Source organism: Pelobates fuscus, chromosome 5 (genome assembly GCF_036172605.1).
Source record: "Pelobates fuscus isolate aPelFus1 chromosome 5, aPelFus1.pri, whole genome shotgun sequence".
NCBI classification, from domain to species: Eukaryota; Metazoa; Chordata; class Amphibia; order Anura; family Pelobatidae; genus Pelobates; species Pelobates fuscus.
Window position 1 is genome coordinate 172373152 of NC_086321.1, and position 24411 is coordinate 172397562.

At 41.0% G+C, this 24411-nt stretch overlaps 1 protein-coding gene across 2 annotated transcripts in view; it reads left to right on the forward strand.

Annotated features, from left to right (window-relative positions):
- LOC134611120 (serine dehydratase-like) overlaps positions 1-21962 on the forward strand; it is a 114948-nt gene extending 92986 nt beyond the window's left edge. For both annotated transcript variants that reach the window (XM_063454701.1, XM_063454702.1), the window contains exons 5-8: positions 15449-15537; positions 17706-17936; positions 21326-21450; positions 21742-21962. In XM_063454701.1, coding sequence (XP_063310771.1) covers positions 15449-15537; positions 17706-17936; positions 21326-21450; positions 21742-21935 — 639 coding nt within the window. In that variant the 3' untranslated portion in view covers positions 21936-21962. The remainder of the gene's footprint in view (positions 1-15448; positions 15538-17705; positions 17937-21325; positions 21451-21741) is intronic.
- The last annotated feature ends 2449 nt before the right edge of the window (positions 21963-24411 follow it).

Below are 24411 nucleotides of genomic sequence, written 5' to 3' on the forward strand. Positions count from 1 at the left end.
CAATTTTCTATCAAGTATATCAATTTGTAAAAAAAACTAAAAATTAAAGTGTAGGTACACTGGAAACAGAGATGGGAGTTGTTAGTTAATGAAGACCAGAAAAAGGCAGAAATTTTAATTAACTATTTTTCTTCAGTATATGTTAATGAGGATCCTATGGCAAGAGATATGCTAATGGTTGCTGCAAAAAACGTGCAGATAACTTGTGATTGGATGACTCAAGACAAGGTGCTACAGCAGCAATGTAAATAAAGCTCCGGGGCCTGACAGTATTCACCCACGAGTACTGAAGGAGCTAAGTATGGAAATAAGTGAACCTCTGTATTTAATCTTTCAAGATTCTTTTGTTTCAGGTATTGTACCGGAGGATTGGAGGAAGGCAGATGTCGTTCCTATATTTAAAAAGGGTTTAAAATCCTTGCCTGTAAATCATAGACCTGTGAGCTTAACTTCTGTGACTGGGAAAATAGTTGAAGGGCTATTAAAGGATAATATTCAGGAATTCATTGGGAAGAACTTTGTTATTAGCAATAATCAGCATGGTTTTCTGAAACATAGGTCATGTCAAACTAACCTAATTGCATTCTTCCTTAGAAGTAAGTAGAAGTAAAGATCAGGGTATTGCAGTGGATGTGATCTACTTGGATTTTGCCAAGGCATTTGATACAGTTTCTCACAATAGTTAAGTCTTCAAACTAAAAGAAATTGGTCTAGATGAATAATCTTGTTCTTGGGTAGAACATTGGCTTAAGTATAGAGTACAACGAGTTGTCATTAAGGTAAATCGCTGGTAAGACCACACCTTGAATATGCTGTGCAAATTTTGGGCACCTATTCTAAAAAAAGAATATCATGGAGCTAGAAAAAGTGCAGAGCCGAGCTACAAAATTGATAAAAGGAATGGAGCATTTTAGTTACGAAGAAAGGTTAAAAAATGTAACTCTCTTTAGTTTGGAAAAACAGCTCTTCAGAGGGGATATGATAACATTATACAAATATATTCGGTGCCAGTACAAACCATTATCTGGAAATCTATTCTATACATAGGACACGAGGTTACGATTTTGGCTGGAAGAAAGGAGATTTTATCTAAGGCAAAGAAAAGGTTTTTTTTTTTCCAGTAAGAGCAATAAGGGTATGGAATTCTCTGCCTGAAGAGGTGGTTTTATCAGAGTCCATACAGATGTTTAAACTGCAATTGGATAAATACTTGCAAAAGCATAACATACACGGATATCATTTTATCATTTTTAATTAGTGGTGTAATAGCTGCTTGAACCAAGGAGACAACTGACTGCTATTTTGGGGTCAAGAAGAAATTTTTTCCTAGTTTGTTGCAAAATTGGAAGCGCTTCAGACTGGGTTTTTTGCCTTCTTTTGGATGAACAGCAAAAACAGATGTGAGGAAGGCTGAACTTGATGGACGCCAGTCTCTTTTCAGCTATGTAACTAAGTTTAAAAAAAAAAAAAAAGACCAGGAAAGGCTCCACCAATCAGGAGTCTTATTGGTGTGTCATCTCTGATGCTATCCAATAAACTTCTGTTTATCAAGGTTTTAAGGGAATGTAGTGCAGCTCACAACTACAGTTCCCTCATCAGGTCTGATGGGTGAACTGCTGAAAAATCTAATTTCAGGCATACCTATTTATGGCACCAGTCACAGTTTTGGGAATGTGGCTGTACACAGTACCAATCATACATCCACTGACTGGTATGAATGGCAAATATAGAAATAAAATTCCCCTGTTAACGTCAGTCACCAAAGAGGCAGTATTAATGCTGCAGAAAGTTTTGTAAATTGTGGAGCTGTATGCAACTATGTACAGTGACACGGTAACAGGGAACCTCCTTTCACAGTAACGTATGCAATGAACATAGGTTGCTGCTTAGAGTGTCCCTTTACGAATTATCCATAGTTTTTACTTCCATTTTATCTGAATTCCCAATAATATGTTTTCTTTACAGACTATATATTTGGCATTTAATTAACACCCAAGATTAGAATGTGAAAACAAATTTCTGTTCACAGCCTCGTGTATACTTGTGATTTGCAAACAGGTCTTAACTTGTCCAGGATTTAGGAATGTTGGTGTCTGTAATAAAAGCTACAAGTGACAATTAAAATTTATATTTAAAGGCACACACTGAGTACCAGAATAACTAATGCTTTTTCAGAGAATAATATGAAAAGGTCTTTCATTATGTCATTGCAGAGTTTCTTCTAGCTGCAATGATTTAAAAACACATTCTCAACTCTGTTTCCTTTGAAGCCAGGACAGGAGAAGTCCTAAAGTTGCTCCAGTATGGTCGGAATGTCCTTGACTCAACTAGTGCAGATGCAAGTTTGCTTAAATGAATACTCCAAACACTATAACCATTACTGCACGCTGTAGAGGTTATGATTCCAGAAGAGCCAGTCCTGGTTCCCCCTCCCTGTAAATAGTCAAAATCAGTTTCACTTTCTACCTGGGTGCTGCTTCCCGGCTCCACTAAAGCTACAGGAGAACCAGGCCCTCTCCGTAGGAACTTCCATTAGCTCTCCTGAGCTAAGCCCTGGGATGAGTGACTAGCCCTTTGGATAAGAGCATCATCTGATTGTACTCAGTCAAGATATGGCTTGCACCATCGAGCTGAGCTCAGACAGAGTGTGTCTGGCTATCCTGTAGTGGGGGTGGGTTTGACTTCTTACAGTGGGGGTGTGCCAAGGCAACCCAGGGCACTCTGGCACCATAACCACAATAGTGCGCTGTACTGGTTATGGCGGTTTGAATGTTCACTCATACTGCATTTTTTTCTTGTGTCCCCAGAAACAGAACAGAAGAGAATAAACATTGAACAGGGGTCCACATTTAAAACGGTTGCGTCAGATTAAGGACAGATTTAGACTGAATTATGAGCACTCACTTAAATATGTAATAGGAGAAGTTGATCCTCTAACAGGCTCCAACCAGCATGTGGAAGATACACACTACCTTTAACTGGACATTTCAGAAAACAAAAATAGAAACATGTAATAGGCAGAGCATTGTGAGAGAATACCGTATTTCACCGCATAACGGTCGCAGCTTTTATGCCTAATTCCTTTCTTTAAAAATGGGGGTGCGACTATTATGCTGTGTGCGACCATTATGTGAAGCCTGATATTTTTGCGATACTATTTGTGACCATTATGCAAAGCTCTGTTTTTTTTAACAGTTGCTGATTACATTATAGATTGTGATAACATAACATGGCATATTTTCCAATGCATCACGTAAACTCTGATCCTCATCCCTCTCCTCTTGTCAATTCTTAATGCATTACATCGATAAAATGCACTAAAATAAAATAAACTGATAGGTAATAAACCCTCTCATGGCCAATCGGATCCAGAGGAGGGGCACTTAAACAGAATTCTCCTCTTGCTCATTGCCCTGTCGTGGTTTTATGCTTATGGTTATCCGAGAGTGCGTTCCTGATCTTGATTTTCTGGTATTTGACTTTGGCTTTGTTTTGACTTCCCTAAAATCTGGTATCCTTGACTTTTGGCTTTCCCTCATCTTTGTGTCTGATTCTGTGTCCCAGACCTTGGCAAGTATTTTGACTATTCTTGGAGATGTTAAGTCCGGCCATTCTAAGGTCCGGTTATACGTTATCCTTAGTCCTAGGTGTGACATATTACTGCATGCTGGATCAACTTGTAATCCTGACAGTGATTTGGCTGGAAAAGGGGTGGATCCCATTCCCACATAGACACCTGGTAAATTAATTAATAGGGCCACACTGAGTACCTGGCATGACACTAAGGTAGAATGCCAAGACATTACTATACCAGGTATCTTTCTTCCAAATCAAGATAACTCGCATTTCCCAGAGGGGATGGACTCCTTGATAGTAAATCACCGGAGGATTCCCTAACCGATTAATTTGGGGACCATTGTCACAGACAAGACTGATTTATGTTGCCCTTACATGATAGAACACTTTTGAAATATCAACTTCAAACGTTACATCTCACAGAACTGAAAGACACTTCTATGACTGACCAGTTTTTACTGATTAAATGGGAATAAAGTCCCTTCCATTTATTGGAGGTTTTATTGCAGAAAATATTAAATGAGCTGCAATTTGTACTGATTTTGACTATTTATGAAACAAATACAGATATTTAGGTTACTCACTCTTCTAAATCTCTGTTTGCGAGTTATGCCTGAATGAGTCCTCAACTACACAAAGCATAGTCCTGCACTTTGCCCAGTAAGTAGCATTTGGTGCTGACCTTGATTCCATAGTGGACAATCCGTGATAGAGGTCAGATTGCTTAATAAAAGATAGAAATTATTAGCTCAAGCAAAATTATCACAAGACTGGATTTTGCTTGTACAGTCATACTTACCTCTTGTGTCTGTCAAAATGAATTGTTTATGTCAATTACCTATCAATCAGTTACAAACAATCAATTACTTATTACTTGTCAGTCCCCTATGTATAGCTGTAAAGTGCTGTGAAAAACTATGGTGCTATTTAAACATTTAAAATAATGTGTATTTTGTGTTCAATAAAAAACATTAAAGACTTTCTGTATGCTGCTGCACTTCTAGAGGGAATCAATAGACCTCATGTACACATTGACTAAATATTGGGGACACATACATTTTGTAATTTACTCAAATGCAAATTGCTGGTAATTCACAGCAAATTTAAAATTGAATGCCAAAATAAATTGAAAAACATAATTGCCTTGGATAATTTCAAATGCTTTGGCCTACATTTTGATATTTCCTCTGACTTCCTAGAAGTTCTCACTTTAGTGAATAGCCCGTTATAGGGTCACATTTCTGGCATGCTCTTATTATAATATGCCTTTTTATTTGCTTCCCAGAGATGCTATGGGGGAGATTTATCAAAGAATTGTGTTCTGATAAAAGTGCAAATTACTAAGAGTAAGGCAATCACCACCGAAACCCTGAGAGACAGTAGGCATATCAAATTGGCAAATCTTTTTACCTATTACATTTTTGCACCACTTTTAAGAATAATTTTGATAAATCTCACAGCAGTTGACCTGCATCAAGCTGTGGTGCTGTGTCAATGACATCATAGCATGTGCAAGTGCCTTTAACAGAAAAATAAACTGCAAAATAAAATGAAAAATTTAACTTCTCAAAATCAATTCTTAATTTACTCTTTTATTTATTTATTTTTATCATAATTAAAACTCACTCCAACCTGTCACCCGAAAATACCTTTGGGGTAGACACAAATCTTCAAATGCCAGGAGACTGAAAAAAAGGGAAAAAGGGAATACCCTTTAGATGCCAGTAACCCATTAAAGTGACACTTTAGTGACCCAGACCACTTAAGTGAAGTGGTTTGGGTGCCAGGTCCCCACAGTTTTAACCCTTCAGATGTAAACATAGCAGTTTCAGAGAAGCGGCTATGTTTACATTTGGGGTTAATCCAGCCTCTAGTGGCTGTCTTCCTGACAGCCGCTAGAGGCGCTTCTGCAACACTGGATGCGAAAATCGCATCCAGCGTGCAGAACGTCCATAGGAAATGCTTTCCTATAGACTGTTTTAATGCACGCGCAGCTCTATCACGCACGCACATTCCGCTCCACTCGGTCTCAATGCTTTCCTATTGACTGTTTGAATGCGTGCGCAGCTCTATCGCGCACGCACATTCCGCTCCACTCAGGAGCTGACGTCGGTGGGGGAGGAGAGGTCACCAGCACCGAGGGTGCCCGGCGCTGGTTTAAAGTAAGTAACTGAAGGGGCTTTAACCCCTTCAGCCCAGTGGGAGGGGGGCACTGAGGGTAGGGGGGACCTAAGGGTTATATAGTGTCAGGAAAACAAGTTTGTTTTCCTGACACTATAGTGATCCTTTAATAAAACTTATCTTTTATTAATTGTATAAAAGAAAGTGAAACATACAAATATATAGATAGAAAAAGTCCTTACATAAAGAGACTAAAAAATATGATAATCATAAAGTATAGACTAAAGATAAGAGTACATTCAGTAGATCCAAATGAAAACATAAAAAACCTGTCTGTCCATTTTCTTCACATTGAAAAAAGAGATTGTACAAAAGTTAGTGACAACCCTTCCTCAGCTACCACAAATCTGCTAACTTTGTGTTATTTTTTGTCTTTTATTTTTGATTATTCCTCACATTTCTTTCCATATACACCCTCTAACCTTCATTTTGGGATTGTGCTTCACTATTTAGAAGGGGAGGAAGTAGCAACTACAGATAAGGTGGATGGGTGGATAGATTTTTCAACAGGCATAGCATACAGCGTTTAGCCTCTTTATAATAACCCCCCTTACCTGTATTTGCCACAAGAGTCTGATAACCGATATAGAGTTGAGATGTTTTTGTATCTATTTAATTTAAATTAAATAGATTACCTTTCAGCTGACAATTCCCAGATTTTACTATTAACATGACGTAAAGTCATGATTTTATTAAAGACACGGAGGCTCCTATTATGCATATCTCTTTCTTTATTACTCTCAGCAGCAAAGATAGAGGAATATAAATATTATCAAAATGAAAGAAAAAACTGTATAGGCACACAGGCAACCAATCACATAACAGAGGAAGTGACTATAAAAGGCCTGTGTCTCCCACAATCCCCCTCTTTCTTGCGAAAACCGAAGACCAGGAAACATGAACCGACATCACACACCGGTATGAACAGGAAACAGGAACAAATCGACAACTTCAAGCTACAAAAAAGAGAGAAATATGGTAAAATCCAAACTCCAAACTGAAACTCATCAAACAAATTCATCAGGAGCAGTCTGGGAACTCAAACCTAGAATATAGAAAATACCATTAGTACCAAACCATAGAAAGTTGAGACATCATCAGTAAATATACACAATAAATCAATACAATAAACAGACTAGATTGCAACATACCTGAAAAGTCCAACAGCATCTCATCCCAAAACCCAACACCGGGAGGGTGGGTGGGAATAGTACTCGCCTCCGTGTCTTTAATAAAATCATGACTTTACGTCATGTTAATAGTAAAATCTGGGAATTTTATTAAAGACACGGAGGCTCCTATTATGCAAGTTCAAAGCTGAGTCACCATATGAGATGCAATGTGATCAACGGCCTGAAATAGAGAATCACAAAACTCGACATTTGCCACCGGACAACAGCCGGTAAGGTTTCCTCCAAACGACAACCGTCCTCTGAGGCCCTGGACGTCATACCTCCATGTATCAAGTGGGATGCAACAAACGACATGTTGAAACCAGCCAACATAGTAGTCATTAAACCTATTGCGCCAATGTAGGAGTGGACACCGGTAGGTGGGGAGCGCCAGAAGGAAAGAACAAAGTGCACGGTCCGGAGAACGTAGTGGCTGCATAACCTCCAGGTAAGTCTTCAGACACCCCACTGGCCATAGCGTCAAAAATTTCTAGCTCCAGGTGGCCTAGTAAGGTGAATCCTCTACATAGATGATCTACGAAGGATATTAACCACTAGGAACGAAAAACCCAAAATCCAATGTCGAGGGTTAGATACGGAAACCAGTGTCAGTCCCACGCATCAACCGGACCACACTTGTCATGATGACCGAAAGTCGATCGATTACCCGGCGTCCATGTGTTACAGAGGAGACGGGGAGTTAATCGCGGAACGCCCGCGATAATCCAAGCACACCGAAAGGAGTCACGTCATCCGGTGAAGAAGGCCTTGGTCCACTAAGTGTGTTCCCATTCAGTCTAGAAGGGTTCTGAACGCTTGTAATCAAACCTGGGCAAACTATCGTCATTCTCCGTAATCGAGGAAAACCATGGATGCGACCTTCGAAGAGTACAATCAATACCAACGCAACCTAATGATGGGCCAATTGCAAAAACCTGCGAGCAACCGAGTCGAAAGGAGGGAAGGCCTACATCCAAGTATCCGGTCAAACCTGAATGAACGAGCCAATCGCTACAGTCGATAGGTGCCGCCTTCCAGCCCTAAAACCTCGGCAACTAGGTGTTAAGGCAAGATGCCAACAGATCCACTTCGAACAGCTTCCACAACCGTTGCAAAATGTGAAAAACACCGAAGCGTATACGCGCCAGTCTCCAGAAACTCATGAATAACCGTGAATTCCAATCGACCCTAGAAATGTCCAGGCATGGAATGTGTTCTGCTGTCACCGAGACTCTGTGAAGACAAAGTCTCCAGAAGGTTTATGCCACGAATAGCCACGTGCGCGATTTCTTGCCCTTTAGCTAGGCGATGGAACTCATCGCCGACATACAGTCCACTCAGAGCATAACGCAGTCATTAGCGCGACCGGGGCAACACTGCAAAAAGCAAAAGGTTCCCGCCAAGAGTTACAAACAGTTGATGTGCAACATCTTCTCGAACTCGGACCACACGTCTCTGGAAGAGACTTACTGCTCACAGAGGGTCCGGCTGATCCAGGCCTACCTATGAGCCAAGCCATCGGATCAGTTAGTCTCTGGACCTGTCGTTCAACTTCCGCCTTGCCTCATAAGAGTGATCCGGACAGAGATAGGAATCCTTAGATCCAGATGTAGTCTGGATGGAAGCCATAGGCAGGTCTGGTACCCTCACGAAACGCCTGACCACCAGTACCTCTGTCCTAAAAGTCCACATGACTACCTTCGTCATGGTTTTCATCATGGAGCCAGGGAGGAACAGGAACAGCCTGATAGAATTCCATCGTGAAACCCAAGAAAAACTCCACCGTCTGTGAGGGATACAGAAAACCGACTTCCCAACTGCTCATAATAAATTCAAACTCTGAAGCACCGTAAACGGTTAGTTGACATGTAACCGTAACTGTTACCTGGACAGGGACATGACCAGGACGTTGTCTAGGTAGATAATCAGACAGGTATCCCTTGTACCTCATGGTGGGATACCCAGAAGCCGATGAGAGACCGAACAGTAGCCCTAGAAAAACCCATGAACGAAAAAACCCTGTATTCCATGCTTATAATAACTGCTACAGGATATACCTCCAATTCCAGATTGGCCATCCCATCTGATGCCTAGAGATGATCCCGGAGGCAGTGGATGCCCATCAATGGAAGTGTAGGTACCAAAGGAAAAACAGAGAGGTCAGGGAAGTAGCAAACCCCTCCCCGCTGTTTAGGTACCAAGACTAGGCTCACCTGAAGCTCGGTAACCACCGGGCAACTCTTGAATTGCCCCTAAGGCGAGCAGATCGTAGATCTCCATGGAGAACCACGATTCCGGACCCCCTGACAGGCAAGTGCAATGGGGCCAAAAATGCTGAACAGGCTACGATAGAAAAAAACTCTAGATGGTAGCCCCGCACCGCTTGGAGAAACCATGAGCCTATAGTCAAGGCAGCATCCGTAGTAGAAACTGGGCCAAACCTGTCCGCCATCCGTCCTCGAGGAGGAGGGGAAACAATGGGTATACATCAGAAGGGCGTCCGCCCGACGTGTGACCATGGGGTGGTAGGGACTTAAAATATATTCTCCCCCTTGCTGGGGATTAGTGTGGAGGCTAGAGTGCGTGGAAATCCCACATAGGGAAAAAGGAGCTTTGGCGTGTTCGGAACGAGTCCCGTAAATCACGGCCAGACGGGCGGCTCCCATTACGCCCAGCCCCATCAAAAGGAACCATTCTTATTTACTTGGGGCTTATCAATCGCCGTGAAAGTCTTCACGTAGAACCCCAGTACCTTGACAAAATTCTGCACCTGAACAGCCTCCCTTCAGCTGAGGGACCGGTTCGGAGATGGCCACATTCGCCAATCGAGGGTCAACCTTCAAAAGAATCGCCTTCTGGCGTTCGGCTGTTACGGCCATAGCAATCTTGCCAATAGTGCCAATAGGTGATGCAGCCGGCCGTTCAGATTCCCCGCTGTAGCGGAATCAAGTAGAACATACACTGTGTACAGAAAAAATGGGGGTGGGGGACCCAGTGCATCCATAAGTAAATCCTTAAATTCTCCAGGGAGAAGCCCAGAGCTATTGAGGTTATCAGCCCGATTCGTAAAGAAAACTGGGGACTACCCAGAGAAACCCAGAAGGGGTCGGACCTTTAACACCTACCATAACCTCATAATCCTTCTCCTCACTCCAGTCGGTAACCGACCTCTCAGTACGGGGTCTAACCCGTATCCACAGCTTGGTCTTTTTAGCCCGACCAGGGGCTCTTATGCGCGGTGGGAGCGCGCCATCTTTGACCGCCTCAGCGAGTCCGTCATTGCAGGCAGGACCTGCATCAAGGAGTGGGAGGTGAGGTGATAAGCCTTTGCCGTAGCCTCACGGGCCCCAGGCGAGGCGGGGCAGCCCCATACCCAGTAGAGTAGGGGTAGCCGCAGGGGGCACTAAAAGAGCTGCGTCACAAACTGGGAAAGCGAAGACGACATCGCTCCCAGGGCTGAGGTAAATGTTCCTTGGCAGGAATACGCCATACTGGAGTCTAGTAAGGCCTGACAAACCTCCCAGAGGTCACAGGCTCCCCAGTCGCCCTAGAGGGAAAACCGTAAATGGGCTCTCAGGCCCATCACCCTCAGCCTGCATAGCAAGATGGACTAATATACAAAAATAAGATGTATTGTCTACATGACAAAGCACACTTGCATGTAATAACGCTTATAGCTAGAAGGAGAAAATAATACTTTTATTTAAGCAATTAAAATAAACAGAAACACAGTGCAAGATTAGGTCACTCCTTCAGTAATCTACCCATATCACTTATACATTGCAATGTACAGACTCACAAACAGGGTGACAGAGCATAAGAATATATAAGTGGATATTTCTGCACAAGAAGAAAAATAATAATAAGTAGGAACTAGCAGGACAGGGTTGAGTAACCCACAGGAGAGAAAATGGTTAATTAGGCATACATAACAAAAAACACAGAATACTTGACCAGCGGTGTGCCCAAGAAAAAGCCTCAGAGACTGACAGAGTAAGGAGGAGGAGGGCCGGGTAAGAGGAGAGGGAACCCTTAACGCTCACGGTAAAACCGCTGCAAAAGCTCCGGTCCAAGATGGAGTAGAAGCACCTCATGGAGAGCAAAACTGCAGGGGAAGGTCGCATGCACACTACCCATGCGACCCGACCCGACCCGTCTGCACCAGGCGCCATCGCTGAAATGAGCGGAGGCTCGCAAGAGCCTGCCCGACCGCAAACCCACATGGCCACCCATGACCTGAGGAGTGGGGTAGGAGAGGAGGGAAGGCAGAGGGGAAAAACCTGACTGGTCGGGAGGGGAAAATCCCAGCAGGGGCACACCACACAGGCACAGGATAGGGCAAAACCACATAGCAAAGCCCAAAAAGCACAATATAAATATAATATACAATAAAATATACAGAACAAATAGTCAGTAGTGCTGAGCAAATGAGTACTTATCTGGTCTGAGAGCAGCAAAGAAAGAGGGGGATTGTGTGAGACACAGGCCTTTTATAGTCACTTCCTCTGTTATGTGATTGGTTGCCTGTGTGCCTATACAGTTTTTTTTTTTCTTTCATTTTGATAATATTTATATTCCTCTATCTTTTCTGCTGAGAGTAATAAAGAAAGAGATATGCATAATACTCGCCTCCGTGTCTTTAATAAAATTCCATCTCCTATCATATTAGTAGCTACACTTATTCACAGGACACAAAGTTATCAGATTTGTGTTAGCTGAGGAAGGGTTGTTACTAACTAGCTTTTGTACGATTTCTTTTTTCAATGTGAAGAAAATGGACAGGCAGGTTTTTTTTATCTTTTCGTTTGGATCTACTTATCATTAGATTATACTTCTCGTGTTTATGATTATCTTATTTTTCAGAGTCTTTATGTAAGGACTTTTTCTATGTATATTGTATATATTTGTATGTTTCATCTTCTTTTATGCAATTAATAGAAGTTACGTTTTATCAATGGGTTACTGGCTTCTATAAATCTTGCTAACCCAATTAAATCCTAAATAACCATAGCTAATCCATGCTAAACATAAAGCTAGCTAAACATAATCATAGCTATTTGTCTTTTGTTTTTACTTTTTTTTTAATTTAGCTGAATTTTCATTCTATAACAGGATAACAACCTCCCCCCACCCCCAGAAATTTACCAGCAGTATCCGACATTATAGAATATCTAGGGTATTCAAAGCCAAGGCACATAAAGATAAAATAACTTTCACATTTGTACAGAAGAACGAATAGGGAGGTCACAAATATTAATGACAAAGGTCTTTTTTTATGTCAAAATAGCCAAACTGAAAACATAGCTGGGTTACAATTTTTCCAGTTTGGCTATTTTTGCATAGAATTTGAAATTTATTTTGAATTCATTCTAAAATCCTGACAATGCACACTTTAGTAATTAACCCTGTTCTAGTTGTTATATTAGAAAATTATGAGAGTTATCATTAGCCGGTTTTAGGGTTGACTTGTACAGAGGCAAAGCGAGAGTCAAAGGTTACATGGTCGAATCTATGAATGGTGAAATGGGACATGTCTGCTCTGACAATACGGAGTTGCATTCAGTTTATTATTCCAAAAATCTGTGCCGCCTGGGTACAGATTCCAGAAATGAATTAACATGAATTGCTTACAATGACATCTATTGCCCACTGACAACGTCTCTGAGTCTTTCATGACATAAGACATGTGAGGATGGCTTGTATGCTTGTATTTTTAATGATGGTCTGTGAGAACATTATTATAACAATATTTTATTCTATTTTTTATTTTTATAATTCTTTATTTTTCGTGCTAGATTTTACAATTTGGCCTGTAGAGCCACGACAGCACAACAAACCGATATAAACAAAACTGTTATACAACGTCATGGCAGAAAAAATAAATGCACAGTTTTATATAATATAATCATGCTCATACTGCAGGGTTATATTCATATTGCTGTCCTCTACATTATTAGTAACAATAACTGATGTCTGGAGTGACCTTATGCAGGGAATAAATGAGTGTTTCAGCTAGCGGTGGAGTATCAGGAGATTCATAGTGGTAAAAAAAATCAAACAAAAGATGTCGTAACTAACTGTTTGTGACACGCTTTACTAGGCTGCTGCTCAATCATAGTAAGCCGTGGTAGGCTAGGTTAGTAAAGCGGGTTGCGTCTAACTATGCCAGTATGTCGTCCCGCGTGCATGCAGGTGTAAGTGTGTGTGCAGCCTGACTCTGGTGGGTTAAACATTTTACAGGTTATAAACATTTGGTCAACAGAAACAAGTCAGGCTTTGTGGTAGTTACGTTTAGACCATATTAATATCATATGATTTTAGCAATCTTGACTAAATAGTTAGATCGCTAGAGTAAATTAAGCTCGTCGTCGCTTAACAGTGCTAATTTAGTATTGTCTATATAGGTAACAGGTTAGTACTTTATAGTATGCTAAACGGTTTTAAGCAGATTAATTAAACAGTTATTTATGGTCTGCAATTGCGACATAAATGAACATTGGCACATTGTTCACTGTTTGTTTAGCTGAACGAGAAACATTACATGGAAGAAGGGGTTAAAGGGAGTAAGTTGTTAAAGATTATAACTAGACATGGTGTAAAGCTTTGGTATTTCGATTAAGCTTAGCTTTGTAAATTGTTCATAACTTGAGGTAGACAGTTTAGCTTGTAGTGGGCAGCTCCCATTACGAGTGGACAGGTCCCTCTGTAGGCTATTCTTCACCCTATGCCGTTTCTGTCGGGTCCCCGGTGCCAGTAGCGTAGGTCCAGTAGGAGTCCGCACAATACATTTAGCCAATGCCCCTTAGAGTCCAGGTCTGATGAGGCAGCATGGCATCGGGTTCTGCCTCCCCTCCATGCTCTTTCCGTGTGCATCGTCGAACTTGGGAAGGTGGCGTTCTTGGGTTGCAGCATAGTGGCTGGCTGTACTGAGGTGTTGCATCTGGACATACTGCTGTGGCCTTGGGATGGACTGGTTGTTTGTTTTTTTGTCACTGCTTGTGTAGGTATACGTGCCTGGGTTGGCGCTGTCTGCTTCCCGCCGCGTGTTTGGCCGTGTTTGCTCCTTCGGACGCCCGCCTTAAATATTTGCTGTGGGACATTGTAGTAGCTTCGGCGGGTCGTCGGGCGGATCCATGAGGCCACAGTCCGAGCCGCTTGGTAGTGGGGCATACCCCGACCTCTCATCAGTTCGTAGAAAGCCGAGCAGAGTCGGTCGAGGGCCTCCAGTGAATTAGGCTTCTGAGTGCTGCTCGCAGTCTCCCTCTGTGGCTGCTGTTGGGCGGCCATCTTGGGCTTGCTCCGACTGCCCCCCGCTTCTTCCGTTTGTGTGGTTGGTTTAGCTCGCTTGCTTGCTATGTTCGTCCGCTTGTCTCGCGGGGACCGGGATGACCCCCACCGGTCCAGGGGGGGGGGGGGTTAGAAGATTAGCTGTGGTTGCTGGCGTATGCGGTTTCGGAGAGAGCGGCCGCCTCTCTCCGGCTCCCGCCCCTGCAGGCCTCAGTTTGCTTGTAGCTCAATATGCCCCGACAGGCTCCCAAAGGGTATCCCCGGAGACCTCACTGCGCCCCCAATGTGGGTAGCACACCTCGGGGTGTCGTAGGGTTGTATAATCGCCACTAGTGCCCTCTGTTTCTCTCGCCCGCCAGGAGCTCTTGCCCCGTGCGTCTGTTCGGCATGGCGGTCAGACTCCGCCCCCCTATTTTTTATTTTTAACTCTTTCTTAAGACTATAAAATTTAAAGGTAAAGCAGATTATAAGCATAATGTATATCTGTAGAATTGTGTTTGTTCTTTTGGAGAATATTGTGTTGATCTAACTGTTTAGCTTAAGGCATGCAAAGGGTACTTTCTTTAGAGGATTAGCATCCATGTCCACTTCATTGTATTGAATTGATCATGTGCCTGGAGTCTGTATGTGCAGTGTTTTGCTATGAAAGGCTGCACATACTGAGGCCTCCCAACCATTCTGATTATTAAGTTCTGTCCAAACTCTCCACAACAAGCATAGCGCAAACACATCATTATACATGCTCACATTATGTTCAGGGCACTAGCACCCTGTGGAGAGCACTGAAACTGAGCTCCGAGCAGGGTCTACCTTTAGTGGCTGGCTGGCCTTAGATGATCGGCAGGCAGCCTGGCGTGAATGCACCTGCAGGTAATTTGGGCGGATGCTTTCTGGCTGAGTCCGCCCCATTTGGACAGAGCCAATGATGTGATAGCTCTTGGGACACCAGAGTTGCGAGGTATGTATACTGAGTTTATCCCTTTTGCTGACATTGGGGTGTGATTAGTCAGTCTGGAGCAAGGGTAGGAGAGGAGACCCAGTGCCCAATGTGACCCAGGTAAGAAGGCAAACAAATGTAAATTAGTTTGCTCCATTATCAAGGATTGGTGCCAGGGTACTTCTACTATCATAACACCTTCAGCAGGCAGCAGAGGTTTGATGGTTGAAGTCACCCTTGAGATACTGGTTTGTAGTCTATAATGGCCTCTGATTCTTGGCTTGTGATTCTGCAGGCTTGGGATGATGCTGATGCTCATGCACACCAGTTAACCGAGGTCCCAGGCTCTGTGTACGTCTCTCCATTTAATCATCCAGTCATTTGGTGAGTAATAATTACAAAACAAGAAATGTACAACCTCATTGTTTTTAGCCAATAATTATAGTCAATTGCACACATTTGTGAAATAATATAGAGATAAAACACAGAACTGAGAACAATGACCTTGATTTAATTCCATCTGCTGATAACTATTTTTCTAAATCAAATTTTGCAGATATGATTGTTTTTCCTTTATTTTTTTTCCTTTCCTTATGCCCCTTGTATCTTAATGATTTCACTCCCCTCTTTGTCACATTTAATATACTGTTTTCCTTCCACCAGTACCTGGATGCCTACATTTTGTTCTACTCTGTTCATTATTTCTGCAGTTTGCCCTTCATTGGGATTCTTTTGACTAATGGATTGTGGGTAAATTAGTTAGCTGAAATTGAACTTTGCTTAATCTCTGCCTATTGCCAAAATGTGCTGAAGATCATGCTCTCCATAAGAAAACGTAGTCCCTACTTTATCTTATGTATAACCAAATTTTAAAAAAAATGATATTGCCCTTAGGCCTTGCAGGTGGGGGTTGTTTTTTTAATAAACATCTATGTCATTGTCCAGACTCCTAACAGTGTGCACCAGTAATCCCCCCTTGGAGTGGTAAGTGGTCCCAAAGCCTCTAACCAAACCCTCAATAAAAAACATTTTATCTACTCCCTCACCCTAACCATTTTGAGGGGGCAATAAATCTGAAACCTTTACTTTAAAAAAAATTTACTTTTAAATGCCTTTTTTCTTAAATCATCTTTTCTTCAGTCCTACAAAAGGCCAAAGAAATATCCATAGTAAATGACACTGCTATTAAATATAATCACAACAATAAAAATCAATAAAAAAAAAAAAATCATAATAAACAATTAAAAATAAAAATAGCCTCCCCCAACCTCCCAAACAAAATAAATCTAAATGAATCATTTAATGGCTCTGTGCAGACTGTGTGTGACATTGTGACATATTGGTGTGTGTGTGTGTGTACGTACATACATGTAGGTTTTGAGAAAGAATCGAGAACAGGTCCATACAGGTTCTTTGCTAAAATATTTAGATATATATTGGTTCCAGTGTGGTGCACCAGGTGAGTGACCTAATCCTTGCTGTGTGCGTGTGTGTGTTTGTGTCCCATTACTATTGATTTTATATATAAAAGCAAAATGACAAATACAGCTAGTAGTGACAGGGAAGACGCAGGCTTCCCCAAACTCCGGCCCTCCAGATGTTGCTGAACTATAACTCCCATGATACTTTGCATGAAATAGGCTGAGAATCATGGGAGTTGTAGTTCAGGAACATCTGGAGGGTCAGGAGAGAAGAGAGACAAAAACAGGAGGTGACAGTGGACCTGCACAAATGAGCATACAGACCGAGAACTGGTTTACAATTACAAAATAAATTAACCTACAATAGCACTAGAAGGCATGAAAGATTGCATGGTGCTATTTATATGCAATATTTACATAAATGTACAACATATGTAAGCAGTATAGTAAGGAGGATCCTTATTTTTGGAAAACCTACTCAACAGAACATTCATTGTGTGTGTGTAGGTGTGATTGTGTGTGTGTGTGTGCGTGTGTGTGTTTAAATACATTATCTCTGTAATGCATAAAACAAGGAGAGAGGGATTGGATGAAGCCTGGGGCAAGCCTTTGAATGATAACCTTATCTGAGATTCCAGGAGTACATGCTTAATAAGCATATCTTCTTACTCCTAGCTTAGTCTGCAACACTAAACACTGCCCAGCTCTTTGCCTCTGTCTCGTGTCCTTTGTTCCCAGAAAGAAGGGTTCATTAAAACGTAAAACGTTATTATTAATTAGCATAAATTGAATAAAGATCTACATAAACCAGTTTTCTGCAGAATTATATTAACATTTGGTAAATGAGCAACAATTCCTAGCATTGTCAGACAGCCCTTATCAGGATGGCTGTCGTGGTACTTTCTACATATAGCTGTCCCTAGGTCAACTCAGTATCCCCCTACAACACACGTTAATATAAAAGGATCACAACCTGAGCACCAAACTGAAAGTTAATGATCCTATTACTGTAGTGCCTGCCTGGCCCCTCCATGCAGAGTGTGCTAGGAGAATCCCTTTGCAGGGCAGTACAGATGTGCTCCTGATCTGTGCAACTGATCTCTTGCTTTTTCGTTTGTTTCTTTCTTTCAGGGAAGGCCACTCTACTCTTGTATATGAGTTGAAGAACTCGTTGGGCTCTCAGACACCTGGTGTTTTAGTGGTGGCAGTTGGTGGAGGTGGTCTGCTTGCTGGTTTGGTTGAAGGGATGGTTAAAGTGGGCTGGTCTGATGTGCCCATCATTGCCATGGAGACAATAGGTGCCCACTGTCTAAATGCCGCCCTTCAAGCTGGAAAAGCTGTCACCCTACCAGAAATCACAAGGTGAGAGGAAATCTCTTTAAATGTGTGATCCTGTTCGAAGAAATCAGGGTTCTATTAAGTCACATCAGGGCTGTAAGGGGATGGTGATGCTAAAAAGATGTAACAATGAATATCATTTGTCCTTAAAGACACAAAACAGCTTTAGCTTAATGAAGCAGTTTTTGTGTATATATCATGCCACTGCACTCTCACTGCTCAATTCTCTGCTAGGAGTGTCCCTTTAATCTAAGGTTGCTTTGGTGACTTGTGTCCCTTTAAGGAAGTAATGTAGAACCTGAAGAGTTTCTCTGATGTGACACGCTACTCCAGTAATACAATTTACTCTTGTTTTATTTACATGTCTTGTAAGCTGTTTTTTTGTTTTTACAGTTATTGTAAGCTAATCTAACTCTAGTTTGATGTAATTCTGTAAATTCTGCATTTCACTGCTGAAATGTGAATTTAATGTATTTACTTATAGCAACATGATGCAATCTAAGGAATGGTAATTCAGAATGGGACTAGTCAGTAACATATCTGGCAATGGTCCTTGTCTTAAAGGGACACTCCAATATCCAACAAATATATTAATTTAAAAACACTGTTAAGTAGATATACCCCCAATGAAAACATGCATGCAGTTGATTATGCAGTGTTTTCATTGGTGGTATATATATAAAAAAACAGCTTGCAGGAGGTGCAAATCTCTTGTCTTAAAGTCTTTGTAATCCCTCCCCTTCTAACTCTGCCCAGACTTTCTGTGGCTGTCCAATCGCAGACTTCCAAAAGTAGCTCACTGAGAACTATTTGTAAGGTAGGTGATCTGGGCAATTGCTGCCTCTCGAGTTTAGCTCCAGTGAGCTAAACAACCAGGAAGTAACAGGACTGTCTGACAGCCAGGTATGTAACTTATTATTATTAATATTTATAAAGTGCCAACAAGTTCCATAGCGCTGTACAATGGGTGGACTAACAGACAAGTATTTGTACCCAGACAAGTTGGACACACAAGAACAGAGGGAACAGATGGATTGAGGGATTGAGGGAGTGGGGTATAGTGATACAAAAGGTAAGAGTATGGTAGAAAAGTATGTAACCAGGTTCGTTTATAAAAGTGTACATTTCTAATAAAATCTGCACTTTGTGTAAAGTGAAAAAAGAGGACAAAGTCTTCACAGATAAAGCACTTCAGGAAGCTGGAGTGCTTTAGGGATCTAAAGCAAAGAAGGGGACAAGCGTAGATCCACAGTAAATTGTACAAGACTGTGAGTAGTCATTGACTTCCTTATCGCTGAAAATGGTTTTTATGTGGATCAGTAGAGCTGAACTTGTAAACTTAAATAGAGCAGGTCCTAATGGATGGTTTGTACAGAGTTCTATGCAGAGTCTGATAGTGCCATATTAAGGCCTGAGCCAACTAGATTTAGAAGTCAGCAGGAGCAAAAATTAATAAGTACCCTGTTAGTTTGCTTTAGTACAATGTATTGGGAAAGCCAACAAATTTGTCCATCTACCGCCACATATTGTATGACTGCTGTCAGTGGACTGCTTCTTATACTGACAAAGAGCTTGGTTGTGGTCGAAATGTCTCTGTTTTAAACACTGAATGCTTAATAATAGCATGAGCCGAAAAGCATGTGCTGGAACATTTTTGTTGCTTCTTACATCCCAAACTCCAGTTAATAGTATGGTGACACAATAAGGGATGGGAATGGCAAGATTTTTTTATTGGTGATGGGGTAACAATTGAATGTTGCTGTGCAATTTTGGGCACCTATTCTAAAGAAGGATATTATGGCACTAGAAAATGAGCAGAGGTGGGCTACCAAATTAATAAAAGGAATGGAACATTTTAGCTATGAAGAAAGGTTAACAAATTTAAACCTCTTTAGTTTAGAAAAATATTGCCTACGGGGGTATATGATAACATTATACAAATATATTAACGGCCAATACAAACCATTGTCTGGAAAGCTATTCATAAACAAGACTATACGTAGGACAAGAAGTCACACATTTAGACTGGAAGAAAGGAAATTTAGTATAAGGCAAAATAAAGGGCTTTATACAGAAAGAACAATAAGGATGTGAAATTATCTGCCTGAAGAGGTGATTTTATCAGAGTCAATACAAATGTTTAAACAGCAGTTGGATAAATACTTGCAAAAATATAATAATCAGGGATGTAACTTTCAATTGGTGGGTAATAGCTTATTGATCCAAGTAGATAGATATCTGACTGCCATTCTGAGATCAGGGAGGATTTTTTCCCAGTTTGTTGCAAAATTGGAGGTGCTTCAAACTATTTTTTTCTTCTTCTTTTGGATCAACAGCAGAAACAGATGTAAGAAAGACTGAACCTGATGGACGCAATGTAACTATGTATCTGAGTAGAGGATATTGAAAGAGGAAGATAATGGTGCATAGTGGGTCCTGGGGGAGGAAGGGAAGAACATTTATTGGTCTTGCAAGTGTGTGTGGCTATGAAATGAGGGACAGAAGAGTACATAATAGTAATTTAGGAGAGAAGGAAGTGTACATGATATCTAGTGGTGTTTGCATGATGCTTCCGTTGGAAAAAATAAAATGTAAAAGGAAAACTGGGAGATTGAGTTAGAGCAGGGCTCTCACCACCCGCGGTTCCTGTCCTGCGAGTCCAACTTGTGTTGTTGCAAATACGTATCTGTTAGTCTAGCTATTGTACAGTGCTGCAGAATTTGATGGTACCTTATAAATAATAATAATTACTGCACTTTGACAAGCATAGGGCAGTACTGATACTAAATGCACCACTAGTATCTGTTTCTGGTTAACTTAACTACAATACAAAGCTGTTTTTAATTTTTCAACTTTTAATAATTTTTGCAGCTTCAAAACCACTTATCAAAGTGCAGCCCTGTAAAAAAAAACGTTTACAATTGACACCCTTCGTCATGTGTTCAGGTTGGCTAAGAGTGATTGGAGTTATGGATTAAAAACAGTAGTTTTTTTTTTGTTTTTTCTTGGTATCAATTAAAACTAGAAATTTGCAGCAACTGTCTGCTATGTAGCACACCTAAGGGGGAAACACATTTTTTTTTTATACCAATTCGTCACAGCACCTTTGCAATAAAATAGTCTTTAACTGTCTGACACATCTTCTTTAAGTCTGAGATTCACACATCACTAGATGAGAGACTGTCCAATTAACGTGGACACCATAAGTCGCACATCTACAGGTGAGAGGCTGTCTCATTCATGTATTCCTGCATTGGGAACCGTCTCTCTTATGCTTTTGACAGTTGTATCAGCAAGAAAGAGACTGTATCACTAACTGATCCTCTTCCAAACAACTCAGATAAAAGCAGGATAACGCATTGTGTATTTATCCTCTTGATACATCCACAAGTGAACACATCCGTCTCTTTCAGCATTGCCAAGTGTCTGGGTGCAAAGACTGTGTGTGAGAGAGCACTGCAGTATGCAAGGGAGAAAAATATCATTTCCATAACTGTGGATGATAGAGAGGCTGTACGGGCAATAGAGAAATTTGTGGGTGAGTATAGAATACCTAGCAGTAAATGTATTCCCTTTCTCACAGCTCTCATCTTTTTCTTTTTTCTACTCCACCCCTACACCCCTCATTCTTTTTTTTTTCTGTGTTCTGTTTTTAGGCTATCACTCATCTTTCCTTTTTTACATTCCTTTAATTTTATTATATGCATATTTATTTCTCTTTTTCCCCTTCCACGCTCATGTCTTTCCTGTATGTTTTAGCCCGTCTCATTATTTCATGTAAACTCTTTTTGTGTTTTTTTTCATTGTTTCTTGATTTCCTTGTCCCCAGATGATGAACTGATGCTGGTGGAGCCTTCTTGTGGTGCTGCCCTGGCTGCGATATATTCAGGACACATACAGCGCCTGCAGCAGGAGGGGAAGTTGCAAACACCCCATGGTCCAGTGGTGCTTATAGTATGTGGAGGCAGTGGTATCAGTCTCTCCCAGCTTCAGGACTTCAAATCCCAGCTGGGACTGAACTGACCCCTAGAATAAATCATGGGTTTCCAATACCTGTCTTTTGGCTTCTTTATTTACCAAGCAATACTGGTTGTGTCCACATGGGGGAAGTAGAACACTGGCAAACACACACATTCTGACCAATATATCTGTGCTATGCATTAACTGTGTAAGGACCACATTGATGTAACATCACTCAGGACACAAGAGGTTAACCTCAGATCCATCTCTGGTTGTCAATCCTCTTGCTTGTGTTTCTGTTATCATTGTCGGTTCGTTTTCTTGCTTTAACTCGCTTACTCTCTCCGTGTTCTGGTTTCTTGCCTCCTAGCTGACTGTTTCATTCCTTCTCAATGCACCTGATAAATATCCTTATTCCACAAGCTCTCTTCCAGCTTCTCTTTGGGATCAGAGTCCTATAAATCATAACTCTCCAGCCAATACCTTATGTAAAAAGGTTCCTCGGGGCCGGGAAATCCTATTACCAGAAGCACCATTAATTATAAGAAGTCAGTTTTCCCTGCAGATGTAATATGTTATCCACAGACCCTATAAACCAGACATGGGTCTATCCCACATTAAAAGACTAAAAAAAAAAAAAATCAATGGAATAGCCCTGCACCTAAAATTCCCCAAGAACATTCAATGCAAAGAATGTAAAAAATATATATACAATGATAAATATGCATTAATGTTAATATGACATCATAGATATAATAAGCCTAGATATAAATCCACTGCCAGTCTTTCCTAAATTAAATACACCTATATATGTGATAGGTGTACATAGAATTTTTGTATCCATTCAAGTGAAGAGTCATCTTCTTGACGGATACACATCTTTTATCCTGATGGAACCACCCATTGGTTGTGAAGATGATATGATTTCACTGTAATGTAAGGATGCTAAGAAATACCCCTTAATAACATGGACAGAATATGACTTGCAATCATTTCACATACATTGCCAGTGGTTACAGGTTTCATACAATTATGCATTGTGGGTGGTTTGGTGATAACTCTCTAGACAGTGTTAGGTGTCTAGAAAGGGTTCTTTACAGTAACAACAATAAAGAGGTGGAATTCTCTGCCTAAAGAGGCTGTCTTCTCAGATTCTATTAAAGATTATTATTTTTTTAAATGCTTACACAGAGTATTCAATGATATAATTAATATGTTTGTAAACTGGCTGTTGACCCCCAGAGAAATCTGGTTGCCATTATGGAATCAAGAAGGAACATTTCCCCTTTTGTGGCATAATTGGAAGAAAAAAAGTATAAAAAAATGGGCTTCACGGTTGAACTTTATGGACTTTAGTCTTTCTTCAACCTAGACAACTATGTAATATCCTTCCCTCGACTAGTGATGGGGATATGGGGATATACATTGCAGGATTGCATGGGAAAAGGCGTAGACCTATATTCTCTTTTTGTTCAGAACATGTATTTTGCTTGGTTGACTGTCTATAAGCAAGCATGCAACCAACACCCCACTGCTCAGTGGGCAGAGCACCCTCTCATGCCAGTTTTTTATACCCTTGCAACTCCCTTCTCTTGTCTCCTCTTTTTTTTTTTTTTTCTTTTTCTTTGTTTCCCTAATCTTCATCTCCTGCTTTCATCTTAATCATCTGACACGTGACAGTATGGCTCATATATATAGAAGGCAAATCTAAATATTTATTTGATTACATGAAATATTGAATGAACGCCCTCTCCAACTTTAGTCACGTATGTGCAACTGTTAATACTATGCAGAAAAACATTTTTATCAGCATTTCTAATAATGTTAGAAAAGCAGTGATAGCTGCTGGGGGAAGCAGGTTCTGTAGGAAAAGAATTTGTAATGGTAGACAAGGGCAGGATTGGTAACACTGGAAAGAAGAGGGGGGCAGGGTAGGCTGCAGCAAAACAGTATGATTGGTAATGCTAGAAATTGTTATTATTGGTAGCAGTAGAACATCGGTAATGCAGGAGTGAAAGGCCAGCACAAGGAATAGGACATATGGGACAGTAGGAGAGATAGGAGGCAGTACATGAAGCTGGTCAGTATCACTAATGTGTGAAAAGCCTGTTTAACATTTATGAGTATAATAGCTGAAATGGAAAGGTTCTCTAATTCCCCTATTTTATTTGTAAATATTTTTTATTGGTTTGTCAAAAGGTAGCATGTGAACATAGCATGGTGAGACAGTGAGACGCGCAGGCCTCTTATGGAATCCAGACAGTAAAAGTAGTAGATGTATGGATAGATTCACAGGTCTGCAAAATAAGAAAAGAGCAAGAGACTCGCAGGTCTCAAAGACTGAGTTAAGTAACTTTAGTAACAGGTATAATAATGTATATCCTGATATCTAACGCAGTCATGGTGTCACGACACATCAGCATATAGTTATTTTGCTGTGTTAAAGTATTTGGTTTGTTTATGCAGTTATGGGAATTGTATGCATGGCTAGTCCCTGAGCCCAGATGCCAACATGGCGGACCTTTCTGATTCCAATGGG